General features: G+C 38.6%; 1 protein-coding gene across 11 annotated transcripts in view; it reads right to left on the bottom strand.

Moving 5' to 3' along the window:
- The window catches only part of MEIS2 (Meis homeobox 2), a 256,506-nt gene that overhangs the window by 172,046 nt on the left and 61,514 nt on the right, over positions 1–22,946 (bottom strand). For all 11 annotated transcript variants that reach the window (XM_042451098.1, XM_042451088.1, XM_042451107.1 and 8 more), the window contains one exon: positions 11,300–11,445. In XM_042451098.1, the coding sequence (XP_042307032.1) occupies positions 11,300–11,445 (146 nt within the window). The remainder of the gene's footprint in view (positions 1–11,299; positions 11,446–22,946) is intronic.

Here is a 22,946-nt window from a genome sequence, read left to right as displayed (position 1 = left end):
TCATTTGAAATGTGGTTCTGGAGAAGAGTGCTGAGGATACCGTGGATTGCCAAAAAGACAATTAGGTCCTAAAACAAATCAAGCCTGAACTCTCCCTGGAAACCAAGATGACTAAACTGAGGCTGTTGTACTTTGGCCACATCATAAAAAGGCACAGCACAATAGAAAAGACAATGATGCTGGGGAAGGGAGAAGACAGCAGACAGAGAGGAAGACCACATGCCAGATGGATAGACTGAATTAGCAAGACCATGGGCCTCAGCCTGCAGGACCTAAGCAGAGTTGGGGAGGATAGGGAGACTTGGAAATGCCTTCATAGGGTCGCCATGGGTTGACATCAACTCAAAGGCAGCTAACAACAAATTTATTATGGGAAAATTATAGACATGTATAAGAAGGAAGGAGGATGGTGGGCAAGTGCTTGTATTATAAAAAGTCATCAAAAGAATGTAACAATAAGTTGTTAAAGAGAACCATGAATAAAGCTTCCATTTAGTAATTCACCTCTTGTATTAAACCACACTATGCTTTCTGCCAGTATTAATAGGAAAACTACTTACATTTATAGAATCCTATGAGTCTGATAGTGTTGCTAGTAACCTTTTATTATAAAATGGCAGTTGGCAGTCAACAGAACAGACTTCCCTTCATTTGGCTTTTCCTGGATGTCTCTGTGCCTACAACAGTTAAAGCTATTTCTATTCATCACAATTATGCACAGCTGAAAAAAATAGTATTGCTTGATTGATTTGGTAAGTGAAAATCAGTTTTTAAAGGAGTACTGGAAACCCATCCTAAACAAATGACTAAAAATAAAAGTAGGTTTCGCTAATTCAGCCACAAATTCATCCTCACTCTTAGAATGCAATTTAAATAATAACTTACCTAGAAATAAATTATATTTAAAACATGTGACTTACTTCAGACATAGCTCAGATTGTGCTGTGAGGCAAGACTGGGGAAGATGCAACTCCAATTAACTATCCAGTTTAAATAATACTGAGGGATATATACTATATTTTAGTGTATTAGCATATTATTTTAGTCTTTTAGCATTTTATTGTTTTGTGTTTTATCATCCATTTTGATTATATATGTCTGAAGTCCCCTTGGTGGAAAGGGCATTATAAATTGTTGTTGTTATTGTTGTTGTTAGGGATTATGGCTGTTGCAACTCTACCTACAGTTGCAATACACATCTTCCCCATCCCTAGTGATATCTGACTTGGAGTGAGTTGCAAGTACAGTGGTACCCCGGGTTACGAAATTAATTCGTTCCGCGGCGCCATTCGTAACCCGAAAAGCATTCGCAAGCCGAAGCCCCATAGGCCCTAATAGCGAAAGCCGCGATTTCGTGCGAAAAAGCGCCGAAAAGCACCAAAAAATTTTTCGTAACCCGAAATAACCTTCGTAACCCGGAACAGTTTTTTTAATGGATTTTTTTCGTAACCCGGAAATTTCGTAAGGCGGCGCATTCGTATCCCGGGGTAACACTGTATACCAAATATCCATTCATCCCATCCCAGAAAAAGGTTTTCTATAGTATATATACAACATAGACATATGCAGCCATGCATACAAATGCAAGTACTATGCATCCCTGCCAATAAAGAATAAAGTCCTTCCTAAGTGGAAAGGTATTTGCCCACAAGCAGAAAGAGAAGTGAGAGAAGGTGGCTAACTGAAATTCCATTGGGAAGCAGTTCCACAGCTTGGAAGCAGCATTAAAAAGGCCCTCCTCTGTGTACTTGTCAAATATGTCTGTTATGGTGGTAGGACTGAGAGAAAGTTCACTGCCAAAGATCTTGAGATCCTGGACAGGTTTGTATAACGATATAGTCTTTCAGATAGTCTGGATCCAAATTGTTCTGGGTACCACAATTCAAAAAGGATGTTGACAAGCTGGAGTGTATCCAGGCTGAACTATAAATAATACAAAAGGTGTCTTTAATATCTGGAAATCTCTTGAAACATCTATCCCTGCATTCCAAAGACATTACACAGTACTTTGTCATTAAAATACCTTTTATACATAAATTTATGGATTAATATATTCTGCTGTTTTGTTCATTGTTGTTTCTGTGTACCTTCAGGTGGTTTCCAATTTATGTTGACCCTAAGGTAAACCTGTCATGGGGTTTTCTGGGGCTGAATTGTGAATCTCTCACCCAGTGGGTTTCCATGACTGAGAGAACTAAACTGTGGTGTCCATTGTAGTAGTCCAACTCTCGGACTACTACACCACTGGCTCTTCTATATACATACATAAATGCAATTACATATAAACCTCTAAATAATTAGGAACATTGAAGCATAATAGAAATTCTTAGGATATCATGTGCAAAGTGAAAGATGAACCAGTTACCATTATGTCACACACAGTGAAATCATTTCCTGGAAGTAAACAAAGATTTTGGTAGTCCTAAGTAAATTTCATCTTCAAATAATTTATAGATGTTTTCCTCTGTCTAGTAGAAAAACACAGAGCTTAAAGAATACATTCATTCTCCTTATATCCCTATTTCCCTCTCAACAAGACTGCTGCAAGATACATAGATCTTTGTTCCACAAAAAATATCTTGTTTTCGTAAGAAAAAAATAATAGACATAACTGTAAGACAACTTTATATTCATATATAAGTCTAGAATTTTTTGTAAAAAAACTGACCCCAAAAAAGCTGGGTCAACTTATCCATGGGTCAATGTAAGTACTGTATTTTACCTCTTCCCCAAGTAGAGTGGCAAAAGGTAAAAGCTTAGTTCATCCTTGGAGCATCCAAAAGAAGCACCAACCCGCTCTACTCTTTCTGCCATGTTGCTGTTTCTGGCCTTTTTGAAAAGCTTGGGTGGAAAAATGGCAGTAGTGGCACCTCTTTGGTGTTTCCCCTCAAAGGAATGCCAAGAGGAATTGGGCTTAGAAGGATATGAATAAGACATAAACTTCATCCTTTATATCCTTTGTTACATGCCCCTAAGTTTTATCCTCATCTTATCCACGAGTCATATCAAAATTCATAATTTTGACCCCAAAACTTGCTCTCGACTTATACATAAGGTTGACATATAGTTGAGTATATAAGGAAAACATGTTACTCTATATGGTTGAGCATTTTTTAAAAAAGTTTTGGTGGTGCAACTTTGGATTGACAAATGTTTCTTTTGCCTAAATCAGATCATCTCAAAATATCTGATAATGGAGGCTTCAATTTCCTCTTCCCCAGTGTGCCAGGGACTGGTACTTTTTTTTGAGCCCATGGACCACATTTTTCTTTCTTTCTAGCAAACATGTAAGGGACTGGCAGCCAATGGCTCAGGGACCAGCATTGATCCATAGAACATCACTCTGAATAGCACTTGCTTACTCTTGTAAATGCATACAGGAATTGGAACATGGTACTAAGCAAACATAATAGTGAACTGGTTCCATGGAAACTCTAACTTCAAAATATGCAACCCTAAAATCAGGAAACCAATTTCAAATATTAAGAGGCCATAAAATAGGTAATATTGAATATACTCAAGCTAAAAAGGTTAAAATTCAATAAACAAAACTATGGCGGGTTCCAGACTGCCAAAAAGTACGTACTCAGCACATACTAGGGTTAGGAAGGGGCGTCCTTTCTGCATGCCCCTAACCCTAGTACCCGCCGAGCAAATACAAAATGGCAGCGCCCATTCTACATGGGCACTGCAATTTTGACGTAGCAGACGCTTAATGTCTGCACATCTCAGTGCCATTATGATGCTGCGAGTGCACCAATGGCACTTTGTGGCATCATAATGGCGCCGCAAAAAGAAGCCACTTTTTGCAGCTTCTTTTTGCTGCGTAGAAGAAGTCACACGGTTTGGGCGGTCTGTAAAGCGCCTATGTGAGCGGGGGAAAAGTCAGAACTGTACTAGCCAGTTAGTAGGATAGCTGTTCTGTAAACTCTAGTACTAAGCAGAAGTATGATGCACTTCACCAGTATGTGCACTAAGTAGAAAAGAAACAGAATAGAATAGAACAGAACAGAAGTATGCATTAAATTAATTCTGCAGAGGAAAACATATTTTGAAGCCCATCTCTAGTCTCAGTGCTGCTATTTCAGGTTAGATGTCATCCGTTACAACAACCATCCTCAAAGAACATCTCTTTTGGAATCCCCCAATAAGCCTGTTAAAATGTTCCAGAACACAATTTCAAAGCACATCTAGTACACAAGCTTGTCTGAGTGCCAGGTGCAGAACTTGATGAATACTCACAAGAGATGTCTTTAGAATCTAAATTACTTAAACCCAAAACAGACGGGCCAAAAAGTGCAACATCTGGCCACATTGGGGGCATGGTATGCAGGTAATGCACACCCCTGGTGCAGCTGGAAGCTGCTCTGGGGCCTCCTAAGGTAGCTTAAAGCCAGCCAAAAAAGGAGAGGCAAAAAGCCGCTACCCACCCATGGCTCATTGAGAACCATAGCAGTAGCTGGCTTTGGGGCTGTGGTGTCCAGTCACCATGGTCCCAGGATGATGGAGGGGGGGGGGGGGGCAACTGGGGCTGGAGTGGCCAGAGGCCACTCCAAGCTGCCCATCTGCTTCTCCCCCATGTCTTCTTTCACCTTTCCACAAAAATCACCAAGACAGTCAATAGTAAATAAAAATAAAACAACCCCAAAACCATAAAACATAAACATGAACTATACAACTATTTAAAACAACTCTTGAAAGTATGAGATGTGATGAGAGAACTGAGGTGGAACATGCCTCATCCTATCCCACAGTGCCAAGTGAATGGAAGGAGATGTTGTTCCTCCTCCTCTGCCTCAACCTACCAGTATAATTTTGATGTATCTCTCTAAATTTCCAGTGTTGCTTTCTCCTTCCTAGAGAGCCAGCACAGAGTAGTGGTTTGTTTGTTTCAAACCACTGTTTCAACCACCAATTCCTTAGGTTCACAAAACCCATTAGATACACTCCTGGGTACAGCAAAGGCAAAGGTAAGGACTGTCAGGAGCTAGTGTGTGAGTCCAGCAAATAAATATAATCATGATATTCACTGATGTTGGGCTTTCCCCACATTCATTTTTTGCAAATTGCAGTTCGTATTCTGCATGTGGCCCTAGGTCCACTTTTATGGACCCTGAAGCCTCTGTCAATATTTCAAAGCTCACAATTATTAAAAATAAATGAGTGACTTAGGGGCAATGTTTCCCTCAAACCATGCAGAACGCCCCAAAAACATGAAAACATCTGAAAATACCCCACTCCCACCCTAAAGCCCTATATTACTCTCAAATACTTCCATTTTCCTCTGTACTCCCTCTCAAAGTTGTGAAAGGTGAGGAGTAGGTGCAGCCCTCCCCCAGGCTCTAGGGGGAAAGTAGTTCCACACTCCTTCATAGCCTTCCTTGTGCCACATTCGAAATGGCACTGAATGTTGTGTGATAATTCCGATTTAGAAGCCACATCTTCTAACATCAAAGTGCTTTGCTGTCTCAGCATGCATCAACATAGTATAATCCCCATTGATATTTTGCATGTTTAGGTAGGCAGCTAGTGATTTTGAGGAATGTGAGTCACACTGCCACATCCCCAAATTAATCCTAGGGCACACAGTGAAAGATTGTTTTTAAAAGCCTTTCACTATGCAGAATTTTGGACCTATAGCTTGATCAGTTCCAGTGAAGCATATCTGACTATAAATATGAATGAATGACATTGTTCTATATAGCTTTCAATGGAAAAGAAAAGGAACAAGAAACAAAACACAGAAAGTGCAAATGATCCTGACAAAGCCAATCTTCAAACTTTCACTGGTGCAAATATGAGTAATCTTTGTTGCTACTATAAGCACATCTATGGAAAAAACTGTAGGTGTGTACCCCTTTAAAGTAAAGAGAGGAAGAGGAAAAAAGCAAACAAGAAACCAAACAATTGTAGCAATTATGTTACCAGGTATGTAGGTTACATGCTTCTTTCATGTAAGCATGGACATCATGGTTCCATTTAAGGATAAAATTGCTTATCTATATGAAGGGAGAACTAGTTATTTTGAATTGATTGTGTTACAATTTTTGTAACTCTTCTTTTCATACATTCTGGCTTTTACAGAATTTATAACAGAAATAGCATTTTAAACATACACAGAGTGCCATGGTCTCTTAATTGTGAATAATTAGTCACCCCAGGGGAAGAGAGAATGGCTTCCATGTGAAAGATATGAGAATGTATTGTAGACACAGTTAAATGCCAACACATCTCCTTCAGAACATACTACATAGCATAATTGTTTAGATCTTTTCAGATCTTTCATAGAAGAACACATATGTATTCTTGCAAAAAAAAAAAAAAAAGGAAAGGAAAGGAAAGGAAAGGAAAGGAAAGGAAAGAACCAAGCAAATAAAATAATGGTTTCAAAATATCACGAAACGCTTGGTCTGTGTTGCATAAAATTCATACAAACACTTGCATACAATTCCTTCCTGAAAATTCCCCAATTCAAAACCTGAACTATACTTTCCTGAAATGCAATGGATGAATTCTATTAACCACCTTAATTCACCCCCTATTAGTGCCTACTATTAGAACCAATTTCCAGTGGTATACTACCATGAATATATTACATGACCACCTCTGGCCATGCACAGAGTACCTCTCTCCAGTGGGTATTTCAATCACCCTCTAAGATCCTCCCATTAGAGAAAATGTATTCCAGCTGCTAGGCCACTTGGATTGGGTGTCACTCACTATTACAGGCAGGCAGGTTTGAGACCATTTTCTTTTAGAAATTTGCTACTGTATTCCTTAATCTGACCCGTGAGATGGGAACTGATTCATAAACCAGGAAGCACAACTATGTTGGCTTGGTACCACTCAGAAGTCTCACTTGGATTTTGTCCACAGAAGAACAGAGTGTTACTTTTCACCCTCAGAGTGCCACACTGTTTCCCTAAAATTGTTAACAACATACCAAAACACTACTCCCCCATCACCAAACCTCCCCACCTTCTATGCAAACTGATACCATGATATTTTCATCCCCTCAGACACCAATTTAAAATAAGCCCACTGAAGTGAAACATAATAGCAGTTACTGTTAGGCTATTACATTGATATGTATATTACAGAAAGGAATGTGGGTCTAGCTACTTGCAGCATGGGGCAGTGGACAGACTCCAGAAAGACAGCCAGGCTGAGATAAGAACTAATATAAAGCTAAGTCAGGGAGGAGGATAAACTCTGTCGGGGATGAGCAAATGCAGCAAATCCAGGAGATCCACTGGAGACTGCATTAACTGCCGAAGTACATAAAATGAAATGAAATAAAATAAAATTGGAGGATTGGTGATATTAAGATATTCACTTCTAGTTTTGTTTTTTAAAAATATATATACTGTATATACTCAACTATAAGTCTACCTCATGTATAAGCTGAGGGCAAGTTTTGGACAGCATTTAGAAGGAAGCAGATTGAATACAGCAGGAAAGATTGGATCACTAAAGGTAAAAATCCATGGAATTACATAGTTCCTTCCTTTATGACTGCCTTCTGTTCTAATTATGCACATCTATTTTTCCAAACGCATCTGTACCATGCAATAAGCTTTTTCTGTGGCCGCTGTGATAAGAAAACCTTTTGGTCAAAACCAGTGTGAGCAAGAGGTGTCTTTGTACACAAGCACTTCCTGTTTTCATTCCACGATCAAATATGTTCTTTGCAGGGCAAATAGGGGAGCACTTGAGGGAGGAAAGCAGAGATGTCTGAGAGGCTAATTGAGTGTACTAAAGAGCTGTTTGGCATGGAGGGAAAGAAATTTTCCAAGGCTATGAATAAAGGCTGCATGGGTCAGATTTCTTGCTGTTCCTTTTCTTTAACTATCTTTGAAGTTAAATAACAACAGCCTTAATGTCAGGCTTACCTTTCTGATATCATAATCTTTATATACTACTGAAAAGCTTATACTACCAGGCTAGGATTTCCTTTACCCACTCAAATTCTGGATATTATCCAGAAAAAGCATGCACATTTCCAAGCAATTCATCCTCAGATCCTTTCATCTTCCTGTACCATTGTAATAGCAAACGTAAAGCAGGCCCCAGTTGCAGAATGAGAATATGTTAGAACTATCATGCAAACATTAGTGATTACTAGCCAAAAAAAACCAACCAATCCAAGCAAATCAAACAAAATACAAATCTTTATATGTAGCCTATTGTTAGCATGATGGAGGTTATTCCAAAACTAAGTGCAAAAGTAATTCACACATTGATGAAATAACATTATAAAACAGAGTTAGTGGGTCAAATTAAATCATGTAGGGTTATAATCTAAGTTTTTAAAATAATTCATGATAATATATGTGACTAAAACAGCTCTTAAGCTGAACTACCTTGCTTTTTGTAAAATGTTTTCCCCCACAAAAAATCATTTTTTCTATATAAGCAAAATGAATTGGAAGTGAATAGCTTTGTTCAGGCATTTTATGCTGTAGAAACATTTATGAGCTTTATGTAAGTTTAAAGAAAAAGTCCCTCTCCTTCCAGGCAAAGCAGAGGTTAATGATTTTTGTCATATTGAAATTAACAATTGCTACAGTTGGCCTTTAGTATTTTATTTGTCCTTTTGAGGTATTCAGAATAGTTGACAATAGCTTGCAGTTGAGAACATATGTAGAGAGACCCCTGTGGGTTATGGAAAAAGTTGTTCCATGCTGGTTGGGTGTTTGAAAAAAAATACAACCAGAGTTCTTTTATGTTCTTTTCATTAATGAGAATGCATGAATGTCAAAATGCAGCAATAGGCCATTCAAGGTCCAAAGCCTTAGCAGCCCCCTTTTTAAGAACACATCCTGAGATGTAAAATACATTTGCTTAACAAATTAAAATAATGAGATAATTCAATTAGTTCTTTTATAAAAAGGAAGAGGAAAAAAGGGTACATTGTAGGATTATTGTAATAGAAGACCAGGTCACAGAGCACAAAAGGGTGAGCAAACCTATTAGAAGTAAAGTTAGAGTAGTGGTGAAGGATAATGTTTGAAAATTGTAGTCCCTTTATAAAGAATTCTGCATGAAACAATATTTATATTTTATTTTATATTATATATGTGGCTTGGCCAGTGTTATATTTTGAAATAATACATTAGTTCAGCAAGAAAAAAGAATGAGGAACTATTTAAGAGAGAGTCCTTTCCTTTCTCTTCATGTGTTTATGGCAAAAAATCTTTTTGAATTTTCATTGCAGTAGTCAGAGGTCTCCATTATCAGTTTTCAGGTCTGAGAATTATAGCACAGTAAATCTTTCAACACCTACAAACTCATTAAAAGGTAAATGGTAAAGAACATTTTAAAGCTTATGCAATGACCATCCTCTTCAAAGCTCCTGGTTTATTTTATTTTTAAAAAATTCACTTGGTGTGAGGGGGAAAACAGAGTAGTATTTCAAAAAAGTTAAAAACTAGGAAGACGTTATTCAAAATCCACGAGACACAAATTATTCTTTTGGGCAAAAATACACCAAACGTTTTCTGTATATCCATTCCAAAAGAAAAAATAAAAGCAGAAATTTATGGAGATGTGACTGTGCGTGAAAAAAAGTGGATTGTTCATAGCCCAAGGTTTTTTCATGATCATTGTGCTGCTCTTCTAACCACTTCCTAGCTAAAAATAAATAAATAAAAATCCTCCCCCTCACACTCACTCAACTTCCAAATTAAAAACATTTTACAGGTTAGTAAATCTCCAGCTGAGGTGATGTAGCAAAGAACAGCTGTGAAGTAATTTTGATAATGATGAGAATAATAAGCACATGGCAAGGTTCAGGGCTTTGCTGTTGCAGCTTCAGTGCTCCTGAATAGATAAAAGTGATTAAATACTCCTGATTATCCCTGACCAATATGTAATGGATTTACAGCCCTTTCAATTAGTCAGTATTTGCTTAGGACTCATTATTTTGTCTTTGGTTAAGTAATCAGCCCAGAGACTCATGTTCTGTCTAATTCCTCTGAGCCAAGTGGGTACTACAGGGCATCTGACCTCTGAAATGGCCATAGCTAGAAGGCAAAAACAAGGACTGTTCCAGCAGAGGCACTGGCTATTTTGGCTAATCCTGACCCTACAGGCCAGATCAATGCACTTTCGTTTGCTAATAATGCCCTTACATCAAAATGATGGTTTAGAATTGTGGATCTGTTGCTACCCGACCCCTTTAGCTGTTCTTGCATCAACATAAATTTAAAAAGGTACCCAGTCCAAGAATCGTGGCACTGAAATTAATATCTACCAGCACAGAAATGTCTAATTTTTTACAATCAGAAGTAACACCTGCATGTATAATAGTTGTGCATTCTACCCTTTTAAGTATTTGCCCAAACAAAATGGAAGGAAAAGTGAACTAATAATTTTACTATTTTCCACCATTTCTATGTAAAATTAAGAGAGCTACTACTTCTTTTGCAAAAATGTATTTTGATGCTTAAGTAAAGCTGTAATAGTCAACAAAACACCAACACATAAAGCCAATTGCAAACAGGAAGATAAAGATAGATTGCTACTAAAAGTGTTGCTTTTTCACATGTATAATCTTTTCCCCCCAGAAGTGAATATGGCTAGCTTTTAAGATAATGGACTTGAAGAGCACCTTAAATAGCTGCTTTAATCTCCTATAGAACTGAGGAATTAGAAATACTACGTTCTGACTATATTTTATATTCAAACCAACACAGGAAATATTTTCAAATGAATTCTCTGATTTCCCTTACATCTTGCAATCTAAGGTGGAACACACATGCTACATACTCTACATACCAAACTCAGCATACAAGCACCACTCAGAAGACCTGGTAGGTTCACATGTATTCAGTCCTGGGAAGGTCTGAATATTACACTGACTGAACAACCAACATTAAACTACTTGGTTTCTCGTAGGTCCTTGCAAAGGTTTCAGCCCTCCCTAAACACGTACTAGTGATTATGTAACACACATGTACATGTATGTATGGTGGAGAAAGAAACTCGTTCTAATTACAGATTTTTTAAAAACAAAACCAAAAAAGTTCTCTGTACTAGAGAACAGAGTAAAATGGTAGTTCTTGGGCTGAATACCACTTTGTACTGGGGACTGTGTTTTATAGTCAATATACAAATCATGGACTGATTCCAAAAATAAATACCATAGAAAAATACCAGCTTCTAACCACCCAAAACAATATCCTAAAACAGTATGTGAATGTGCTTACAGTTTCTGAAAGGAAAATTACACATAATGAAGCTTGTGAACAATATATATATATATATATATATATATATATATATTGCATTCACTTACTGTGAGATGTTGGAAAAGCCACGCTCTCATGATATTTGTTGCTACTTTGGGGAAAATTCCTCTTTTCTTCTGACGTTTTTTATCCTTGTCTGGGTCATCATCATCCCCTGTGCCGGGAGAAGCTACACTGTTGTCTAAACCATCCCCTAACAAAAACAAAACAACAACAAAAAATGGGATGAAAGATAATAAACAAGAAATATAAACCAATCAGAATAATCAGAATAACTACTGAAGGGTCATTTGCATATGAAAATAGCAGGCAACTTCCATTTCTATTAACTATGATTCCTGATACAGATATATCAAAATTAGAAACCATGTCTGCCGAAATGTTAATTTGATGTGCCACACATGCACAAATCATTAATTCAATTATACCTGTGTGTTCGACATAGTACAATATCTCTTTGTCAATTATGGGATGCAATATGGGAAAACCTGCCACAAGAAAACCTATTTACTGTAAATGCATTCCCTGCAACCATGCCGAATACTCAGTGTAGGTAATCAAGTTAAATGTTCTGTGGTCTATATATTCTGGGTCTTCTCCATAGGTGACAGTAAATGTGTCACTGTTCACTGGACATAATACACTGTCAGCTCAACCCATCCCCATTTACTACCATCTCCCTACACAAGCATGTGTGCACATATACACTCACATACCCCTTGTATGACCCTGAAAACAGTTTTTGCAAGACATGAAAACTTCTATCTCTGCATCACTGATCATTATCTTCTTTCTTTTAAAAAAAAGATGCACATCAAGGTAGGGTGCTTGCTTAATCAGAACTTTCTATCAACATCTTTCTCTTCAGTGCTTTTCCCTGGCATTAATTGTGCATTAGCAAAAATCATTTACTTTTAACAGTCATAGTTATTTTTTCTTGCCCTCCAGCAAAAATGCCTTGAAAGCCTGCCTGGAGGGCATCTAAATTATGTATCTGAAAAACTCTTCTGGCAAGGCATTGCAGGACCCCTACTTTCTTAAAATTCATACGAGCACGTCTTCCTGTTTTTGGGAAGGCATCAATCAAGAGCAGCAATATATGCCATATTCCTACATTAATATTTGAACTAATAACTTTTAAAAAAGGAAAGAAACAAGATCCGACTTGTGGCATAATCAAATGCAAAATAAATGAAGAATACTGGGACAGCACTGAGACTTTATAGATTGCTGTGTTTTCCTTACACATCATTAGCCTGGAGCCACACGAAAGAGGAAAACAGAGAAGTGGAGAGTTTATGCTCCCTGCTGGTGTTTAAGAAGCCGAGGTCCTGGAAGGACATCTGGGAATTGCACTGAGACGGTGGTTTTTGTAATTTAAGAATAGACATTCATTAGCAGTAAATGCCATAAATCCCATGCTAAGTAAAAACCTTGTCCAAGAAAGCCTAAAACAATAAACTCTGTGCTCAATGTAGCCTGAGATAGACGCTCCACAGCTTCCTGAGGAATGCTATAGACCCAAGAACTAATTCCTATAGCCTCTCTTGGTTTTTTAGAGCTGCTAAAACAAACACATTACTGCTACATAGAGATTGTTTACCTCAAAACTCTAAATTCTATTTCACCTTCATTTTGTGATACCCAAATACCTTTCCTGTGGTGCCTCTTCAAAGAAGCAAAAATAATCTAGGGGGAAACACCAACCTTCTCTAACTAGGGGAACAGAATAGCCAGCTAGTAGATTAATTTTATTGACATTTCCATTTTCACTGCAATGTGATACCCTCCATCACATAGAAGAGATGGTCTTCACTATTTACAGAATGACAGGCCACTTCATTACACAACCACCTTGCCCCAAGGCTGAGTAGTTCTCTTCCATCTGCAGAAGGACTTGAGTCAGACTCTAAGTCACTGTTTCTTTTCCTTTGACTTAAGGCAAATAAAAAAGTAAACTGAAGTGGTAGAGAGTGATCAAAGAAAGGTACAAGACTACATAGCTTATCAAAAGCCAGCAACTTTGTAGAAATATTACTCTGGAAGAATTCCTTCTAGTTGCCCATCATCTACACATGTGTGCATAAGCACAAAGCTGCAACATACACATACCCTTCCCACTATGCCAAAGAACTGCTGCAAGGCAATTTTCACGAACACTAATGGCTTCTGACTGCTCCTTGGCAACCCTAGCATTTTAACCTGGGTGGATGTGCTCTCCAAAATACAGAGACTGGAGCTATCTCATCATCTGTTCATGTGACACAGATGGAGAGTGGCTATTAGGAGCCAGGCAATGGGCCTTGGGGATCTGAGGTGCTGTACTGTAGCCTCAGGCAATTTTGAAAAGCAGTACCCGGAGATGGAGAGGCTAGAACAATCCATGCCAAAAGTGCAAGTTCAAAATCAGTCTGTTTGCCTACCTATTGTCTACTGTTTTTGCTTTTTTAATCCAATGGATATATGCATATTACACATGGATATATAACATGTTATCTCCTTTAATTTTCTTTTCTCAATCAGACACTCATAGCACTACAGAAACATATAAATGAACAATCTCTCTCACACATGCACTTAGTATATGTATGTGATGAGGAGTATATTTGTGATATTTGCCATGTAACACATAATTTGGAGCCTCCAAGACAATCAATTAATTTATGAGGGAGGGAGGAAGAGTAAGTAGTAGCTGGTTAGATATTCTGATTCTGATTCATGCCACAAAAGTTTATTTAAAGTTTGTACAGATGATGGGGCTGCTTTAGAGATTAACAAATAATGCTGCCCTTTCTCACAGTTTTTTTAAGGGAGAACATCATATACTAGGAACAATATGCAAATGAAAACTACAAATAATCAATAAGTTTTAATAGAATTAAACATGCTATGAATAGTACAACCAGCAAAGGTGAAATATGACATTTACAGCAGGAAGAAAAGAACATGTGTTCTTTTTTATTTTAGTTGTATTTGTATGTCACTCTTCTTCCAGTGAGCTTAAGACAGCATCCATGTCTCTCATTCTCTACTTTTTATATTTACAAAAACCCTTGTGAAGTAGGCCAGGCTGAGAGGGAGCAACTGGCCCACAGTCAAGCAGTGAGTGCCATGGCTGAATTGTGGTAGAATATGGATTTCCAGTGCCTCTCTCCAGGATCTTAACCACTACATTAAACTGAATCTCATGGTATGATGCAGGGATCAAGTAAAAAGTAGTCTTAACAGTCACTGGAGCTACTGAAACTAAGCTCTGAGTGGGAATTTAGTCCTTCTCAGACCAGTAAAAGCAAAACAGGCTGTCTTTGAAATGTTATGGAAAGGGGAGGGGCATATGCTTCTATTAAATTACTACTGCTATTCTTATTCAGTGCTTCTACAGCAAATGAAATACTAGGAACAGAGAAAACAAAATGTATTCTTAGCATCTGAGAGCTTCATACAGTGCAACTACAAACTGATATTTGTCAGCCATGCCATTCTGGCACATAGCAAGATAGTGTATTGTCTTAGGAACTTTGCAGCAATTTATACCTGTGCCTTTCCCACCAGTTGTTCAGTTCTATTTGCTACAGTGTTATCTTTGCATGTTTCTAAATGCTTACACAAATTCTGAGTCAACACAAAGACATAATAGGCTTTAACAGGCCAGAATAAGCAGCATTCTTTTCCCTCCCTTAAAAATGCACTGGGGAAAAATAGCACACAGAAAATGAATCTCAGAAGGCTTCGGAGGTGGGGGCATTCCCTGAAGAAAGAAACTCTGTGTGTGTGTGTGTGAGAGAGAGAGAGAGAGACAGACAGACAGACAGACAGACAGACAGCGGGAAAGTGGTCATTCCTGGGAAGATCATTCATTCGTACATACAGTGAGATTTAGCTTTCAAAGTCCACAGACCTCAGGGATCTTCAGGGAATGGAAGATCCAGTCCCACAGAGGGTTTGTCTCTATGTTGCCTTTCATGTTGCCCCACTCTGCATACCCATCCCCCAGCAGCAAGTCACAATGCTGTCAATGTTCCCCTAGATCTCAACCATTGTGTGCTATACAGTGTACCACTCCCCAAGGACAGAACAGAGCAGATTTATTTAATGCTGTTCCTGGCAGCACTATCTCCCACTGGTTCTCTGACTTTCAGTTAGTTTCCAAGTACGATATACACCAAGTAAAGAGACTCTTTCATGACATAGCCCTTTTCTTAAAATCACAAATCTCAATCATACTTGGCTCTGGTGGGTGCTGGTGATGACATAGTAGACTACGTCGGTACCAATATAATTAGATATTATGAAGTTGTTGATTTTTATTACCATTTTTCTTTTATTTGTTTTGTGTATTGATGTGCCATCACATGTGTGTTGGGGTGTGCATGCACTGAATAAATACTAATATTTGCACAACACGCTTCTTTCTATGATAATTTCTAATATATAGTAGCAGTAGTACATTTAAATTTTAATAAAATGTGTGTCTACATTTCTATACTACTTTTCATAGTTATGGAGGGAGGCATCAATTATAGTCCATGGGTTTATTTATTTTTCTTTTAAAAAGGTGATTGCTATACAGTCTTCAAAAGATTCACATGGCTAGCTAAATTACTATATTGTTCTTATAGCATCTCTAAAGAATTTATAATATTAAAAAAATTCATTTATTAAAAAAGGTAGTGTCTCTCCAAACGATAAGTCTGGTGTGCCAGATGACAAATGATGATTATAAGGATGACGACAATAACAACAATATATGCCTGGAGTCTGGAAAGAGCCCCACTACAATTAAAACAATTTTATGAAGACAATGTGGCATAGGAGTTTAAGCACTGGACTATGACTCTGGAGACCAAAGTTCAAATCCCTGCTTGGCCATGGAAACCCACTGGGTGTTCTTGGGCAAGTCACACACACTCAGCCTCAGAAAACCCCATAATAGGGTCACCTTTGGGTAACCATAAGTTAGAAACAACTTGAAGGTACACAACAACAACAACAACAAATAACAATAGCAGTAAGTCAACAAGAGCCCAAGATCTGCAAAAAAAATGCCTTATATAGCAGCCTACAGATTTTGTCCATGTTTTGATACATTAGAGAAGGAGAAAGATTAGACACAAGCACATTTTCTAGAAGACAATACTCTGGAATTAATGCAGTTTGTTTAATGAACTGGTTTTTAAGGCTTGTTTTATCACAAAAGAATGCAACTGAAAGTAAAACTGAAATGGAATAATCAGAGGAAGATGCATTGATTACATTACTTTCAAAAACACCATAATAATGCCCATAGTCATCCAAATAATTACGTTGGGAAATACAGCAGACTATAGCTGGATTATTGGGCTAGAAAGTACTGGAATACAAAATGTAGCCCCACCTTTTCCAAATCAAATATCAACACTCTTTCCACAGTGTCACATTGATTCACATACCCTTTATGGTCCAGAGATTGCAGAATACATGATCATGTGGCTGCAGTCATTCTCATGAAACCCTCTCTCTATCAGTCCCTCGACCTCAGACTTAATTTATACCTGTATAAAATTTTACTTGATTGTAGTGATTGCAATTTTTTCTCCTGAACTTTACGCATACCTCTTTAGCTTAATTGGTGTCCATGTACTTTGGACTGATTTTTACCTCACTTAGGAAACTTCTATTTTGAAAAAAAAATTATCATAGTTATAACTTCTATCCCATGTGGCCACTTAATTCATAGATAACACTTAACTACACAAAGAGACACACTGTGCCAGAAATGCCCCAGATCACTACTGTAACGTGTATCTTTGGGCTCAACAATGAATATTGCCTTTTTCCAAGAAGAGCAAAATATGGTTATTTTATGGAGACATGGCAGCCAATGAAAACATTTACTTCTGTCCTTGGATAATTCTGCAAAATACACATTTGGTAGACATAAGAAGAAACCTAATTGGAGATAGATTCTTTTCCTCAACCATTTTCTGCATGTGATATGTATCTACTTCAAAAAAATAAAATAAAACAATACACTCATGCTTTGCAGCCCTAAAAATTGTTAGGGTATAAGTGCCATAATGGGACTGCAACAACTGTTTTTCTAGCAGAGTGCCATAGCAATCACTGTAGTAAATTATAGGAGGCCAACAATCTAGTACAGAAGTGCATGCCAATTCTACTATGACACAAACAGCTATCCTCACAAATGGAGTAGCACTGGATTATCAGCACAAAACTGGAAAGAAAGAATGTGGGACAAAATTACTTCTCATCCCAAATGCCTTGATGTCTACCCTGGCTGCTGAACCTCTGCCTGCCTGAGTGCTTCAGCAAGGTAATAAGATGAAAATGCAACTAGCATACATTACAGTGAAATGAATTTAACCCATTGATGTCATAGAAGGGTACACTGTAGCTACATCAACGTATACTACTTTATGACCTATCATCCATTTTATCTCTGTAGAACAAGAAAGGCAGTGGCTAGGATGTGGCAGTTAAGTGTGAGCTGTTTTTCTTTCTTACAGTTCTCTGATTACAACATAATTGTTTAACATTTCTTGGGATTTATATATAATCTTCTATACCTGTTTGCTTTCTGGCTTTCTATTTACCTATGGACATCTTTCAACTACACCTAATGAAGTTATCTGCTTTTTTAAACTGAAAATCAATATTGTAAGCAGCCATTTGAATTTTCATAATACTTTTTCAAAACCAAGTATTTTCTTGTTAAAAAGTTCCAGTACAGAACATGAAGAACACGTGCTACTTACTCAACCCTTTTACCAATCTGCTGCGCTAAACTGCCTGGATATGTTAACACAATTTTACCCCAGTTTTAGAGACTAATTCGTGGCCCAATATTGTGTAGTGAAGGGAAGGGTGAAATATGTTAGTTTACATGCAACATTTACTAACTGTGTGGGTTTTCCGACTTGAGAGAAGGGACAGTGACCCATGCCACCTTTTTCAAATTCAAAAGAGCACTGAAAAAACAGTCTTCATAGGCTTACCTCAAGTTTCTCTGGCCCTGAACCCCCTCCCCCTCCCCCTCAGGGAATGAGTAGAAAGAGAAAAAAAGAAGAGAATTTAAGCTCCTTTCTCTTCAACTTTTCAGGCGGTATAAGCAGCATTTAGCAAATTCAGCCTCCAAATGGCTCCAAACGCTCTGAACTGCAGGGGCTCATCCTTTGTTAGCCTCCCTCTATTTACACAGGATTTACACAGGCTCTGTTCTGAAGAGACCACATGTTTCTGACAGAAAGCACTTTCATTCATACTGCATCAGGCAACAGGATTGTAACCACTGCAGCTTCATGCTGACCTGAGATTAGGGATTTCAGCAGTACTGAGATGGTAACAATCTACTAACTAACCCAAAATTATCCATGGAGATTTTTCTGCCACTCACATTATAACTAATGTGGTCATAGAGATGCGATCTCTTGAAACAGCTACTAAGCGCTAGCTATTGTCAAGTAAAGCTCATCCTCCCCCACCCTCAAGTAAACAGGAGGAAAGAAAATATGGGGGGGGGGTGTGATCAGACTGCTGCTTGGATTAAAACCATTTCACCCACTGCAGAAGACAAAAAGTGTAAAAGCAGACAGATGGACACATATGTAAATGTGGTGCCATTTTTCTTCTTGTCATTGGCAAATTAGTTAATAGTATAGTTTAATATTTTGTTCTCTGTTCTTGCATTTCAGTTAACAAGTCATAATCAGACTCCACTTAACAGTACCATACAAACATGATCATCTATGTTTATTTGTTTGTTACAGTGACCACTTACAACTGTAATGGTTAAAACACTTTAAGGCTCTTTTCATATGGCACAAATGCTGAAATCTATTATTTGAGGGGCTACAACACAAGAGAGATTTCCCTATCTTGATATCTTTACCATGTGTACACTGCTCATATATCTCAACATGACAAATCATCATGTTGTGAGAAGAAACCCTAATTTTCTTTTAAATTACATCTTTGGTAAATCAGTTGTGCACTTAAACACAGATACACAGAGAAATTTCACAGAGGCTAAACCTACTGGTGTCCTCTCATTATGTGTTTGATAACTGAATTAACGTAAGACATTTTGAATTCACATATTGATCAGTGTCTGCAGCAGTCATTAAAATTATGACTAATTCACAATGAACACAAATCTCTGATATGTAACTATAAAGCAGATTTTTAAAGTTCTTCCCCATATATTATAGTAAAGCTCCTCTGAACATCTCAATGATTCATTTTTAGTGAGCTCTCAAATGCCCTTAACCACAGTTAATGCTCAGGTTTTATTAAGGAGGAGAGCAGGGACAAATGGACAGTTAAGTCCCAGCTCTCAAATTCAACTCTACTTGCACTGCACTGTCTAATGCTACAGCTTCCTAATGTGCTGTTCACCTCCCCTGTGTGGCATTTCTGCAAACAAGTCATTCCCAGCTTTTAGTCCCAAGCAAAGAAGACTGCCTTCTTTAAGTTATCTAAAGAATGTGACAGATACTATCATTGTTGTTGCTGCAACAGGAAGAAACAAGAGAAGGAAAGATCCCCCCAAAAGACCATGATGAACATATTACCAAAATATATAATGTATTTTCCAGAATATAACTAAATGCTATAGTTAAAATCTTAATTTCTAATGCAATCTTGCTTTTCTTATTCACACATAACTTTCACTGGTTTCTAAAGCCAGTTTCACCCAAGTAAAGAGAGTAAGTTAAGAGCCATGTCTTGCATAAGGATATAAAAGCCAAGCAGGGTGCAACAGTTCAACGAACACAGTATTTGATTTAACTGAGATTCTGGTAGAAAAGGTATTCTGTTTTAGCTAACTATGCTGTTTTTAATATAATATATGAGCGCAAACACAATACAGTTTTGGGCGGGTTACAAACCGCCACTTGGGACTTCCTCAGGACGTCCCAGTTTAAAAAAGGGATGTCTCTTCCAGACGCCCCTATTCCTGTTACGGACTCTGTCCATAACAAATGGCGGCAGCCGTTCCACACGGCCGCCGCCATCTTGACGTAATGGATGCTGTGCGTCCGCAAGTCGCGCGGTGCTAATGATGTCGCGAGTGCACCATTGGCGCCTCGCAGCGTTATTAGCGCGCCGCCAGAAGAAGCTCCATTTTGGAGCTTCTTTTTTGCTCCGTAAGGGAGCCGCGCGGTTTGGATGTGGCGGCTCCCTCGCGGAGCAAACAGCAGCGCCGGGAGACCGCCGCAAAGCGGCGGTTTGTAACACCTCCCAGAGAGATCTTGTATCACCTTTGAGACTAAGTCAAAGAAAGAAATTGGCAGCATGAACTTTCGTAGACTTCAGTCTACTTCCTCAGATGCATTTGGTGGAGTGGAAGCCAGGTACAGACATATATGTGTCACTGGTATGTGAGAATGTCAATACAAATTACAAATACAAATTGTTATGTGACATCCTCAACAAGACACAACAAGGAGGGATGGTGTGCGGCCCTTCTGGGCAGAAGCCCCACTCCTTCCAGCCAGAAGCCCTACCCCTTCTGAGAGAAGTCCTGCCCCTTCTGGCTGGAAGCCTTGTTGTTTCTGGCCAGAAGGCCCACACCTTGCTTTGCTATGGGATTCTGGGAACTGTAGTTTTGGGAAGTGTAATGTGACCATCCATGGGGCTTTCTTGGCAAGATTTCTTCAGAGGAGGTTTGCCATTGCTTTCCTCTCAGCTGAGAGACTGTGACTTGCCCAAGGTCTCCGAGCTGGGATTCGAGTCTCTCACTCAGTCCTCTGGCTCTCTTTGTTCTAGTTATTGTGCTGTGCCTTCTGTGCTTTATTATGCTTGTTGTTGTTGTTGTTGTTGTTTGCCTCCAAGTTGTTTACAACTTATGGGCCCAGAGCACCCTCCCTCCCTTCTGAGTGCCTGTTCCTGGAGACCCTAGGATGAAACTAGCATGGGGCAAGGTTCATCAGTGGGGGATTTCCATTGCCATTTGGAGGCTGATAGAGCATGACTTGTGTGTGTGGTGTCTTCAAGTCATTTCCAATTTATGGTGATCTTAAGATGAAATTATCATGGAATTTTATTTGTCAGAGGGGGGGGGGGTTGCTATTGCTAGCCTGAGACTGAGAGAGTGTGCCTTGGGTTTTTCTCACTGGAAGTCCCACCCCCAGAGGTCCAGCCCCCCCACCCCACCCAGCACAGGGTGACCACCGGTGTGGGAATGCCACTGAGTTTGGGCACTTGGTCTCTAAAAGGTTCACTCTCACTGCTCTAAATTATGTTGTTTGTCCTGAGATAAAAATGCACTGATACTGATTTGGTATGAATAGCTGTATTTAGCATCAACTATCACCTTGTAGGATCTCTCTGTGTGTGTCTATGTGCCTTCAAATCACCTGTAAGCTTACAGCAACCACATGAATTTCATAGGATTTTCTTAGGCAAGGAATATTCAGAGGTGGTTTTGCCAGATCCTTTTTCTGAAACAGCCTGCAGCTGGTACTAATTGGTGGTCTCCCATCCAAGTACTAACCAGGTCTGACCCTGCTCAGTTTCCAAATCAGACAGGATCTTGTGCCTTTTGTACTCACTTTTTTCTAACAATTATTCAAAAGTTCAGCTCTACATAATTGCTTCCCATGAACCAAAGTGTGCTTTAATGATTTTTGTAAGAAAAATTGCAAAGATTTTAGAAAATAGTTAAAACAGAATTAGCGAAATGCTCATAAATATTTTAAGACCACTAGTTTCTTCATCAGGTTTTAAAAAAGAGTTAAGAGATAATTTTCTGTGTAACTGCCATACTTCAGCTTTTAAAACTGCGTGTTAGCTATGAACTATGAATTGTGTCTGATTTTTAAATTAGCTATGACCTGATGTTTTTTATTCTACCTTTTGCTCTGATTCTTTTCGCATTTCATTCTCAGCTCTTGCCTACAAAGGCCGATTCCCCTTTAGATAGATTTCTTAGGCTATGATCCAGATGCAAACTTGGTTGTTTTGCTTCATAAACAGTAGTCACGGCTACCCAGTACATGTATAGGTACAGTGGATTTTTTTTTTACTTTAAAAAACAAAATCTGACTTCAATGTTATAGGGCTGCAGCTACACTGCAGAAATAATCCAGTTTGACACCACTTTAACTGCCGTGGCTCAATGCTATGGAATTCTGTGAACTGTCATTTTATGAGACATTTAGCCTTCACTGTCAGAGAGCTCTGATGCTTCAATGGATTACAGTTTTCAGAATTCCACAGCATTGAGCCATAGCAGTTAAAGGGCTGTTAAACTGGATTGTTTCTTCAGTGCAGATACAGCCTATAATAAATTGATTTTGAAAGGGTTCTAAGTTTTAACTTCACAGTAGTCAGTATTTTGGACTACTGTAACATGTCCTGCTTGGTGCTGTCTTTGAAGAGTGCTTGGAAACTTCAGCTGGTTCAAAAGAGCTGCTGCTGGGCTGTTAATGGGGTCAAGTTACAGAGACCACACAATGCCCCTCTTGAAACAGCTCCGCTGGCTATCAGTTTGTTTCTGGGCACAATTCAAAGTGATGTTCATGAAATATAAAGCCCTATGGTCTGTTACAGACAGCCAAAATAAAGCTGCTTCGAGTCACAGTGGAGGTATGGTGTTTCAATGATGCATGCGTCCTAAGAGTCCAGAAGTCTCACCAAAGCCACGCTCCAGTCCTTAGGGCTGGAGCGTGGCTTTGGTGAGACTTCTGGACT

This window comes from Sceloporus undulatus, chromosome 1 (genome assembly GCF_019175285.1).
Source record: "Sceloporus undulatus isolate JIND9_A2432 ecotype Alabama chromosome 1, SceUnd_v1.1, whole genome shotgun sequence".
Classification (NCBI taxonomy): domain Eukaryota; kingdom Metazoa; phylum Chordata; class Lepidosauria; order Squamata; family Phrynosomatidae; genus Sceloporus; species Sceloporus undulatus.
This window is presented reverse-complemented; position numbering and strand designations above follow the sequence as displayed.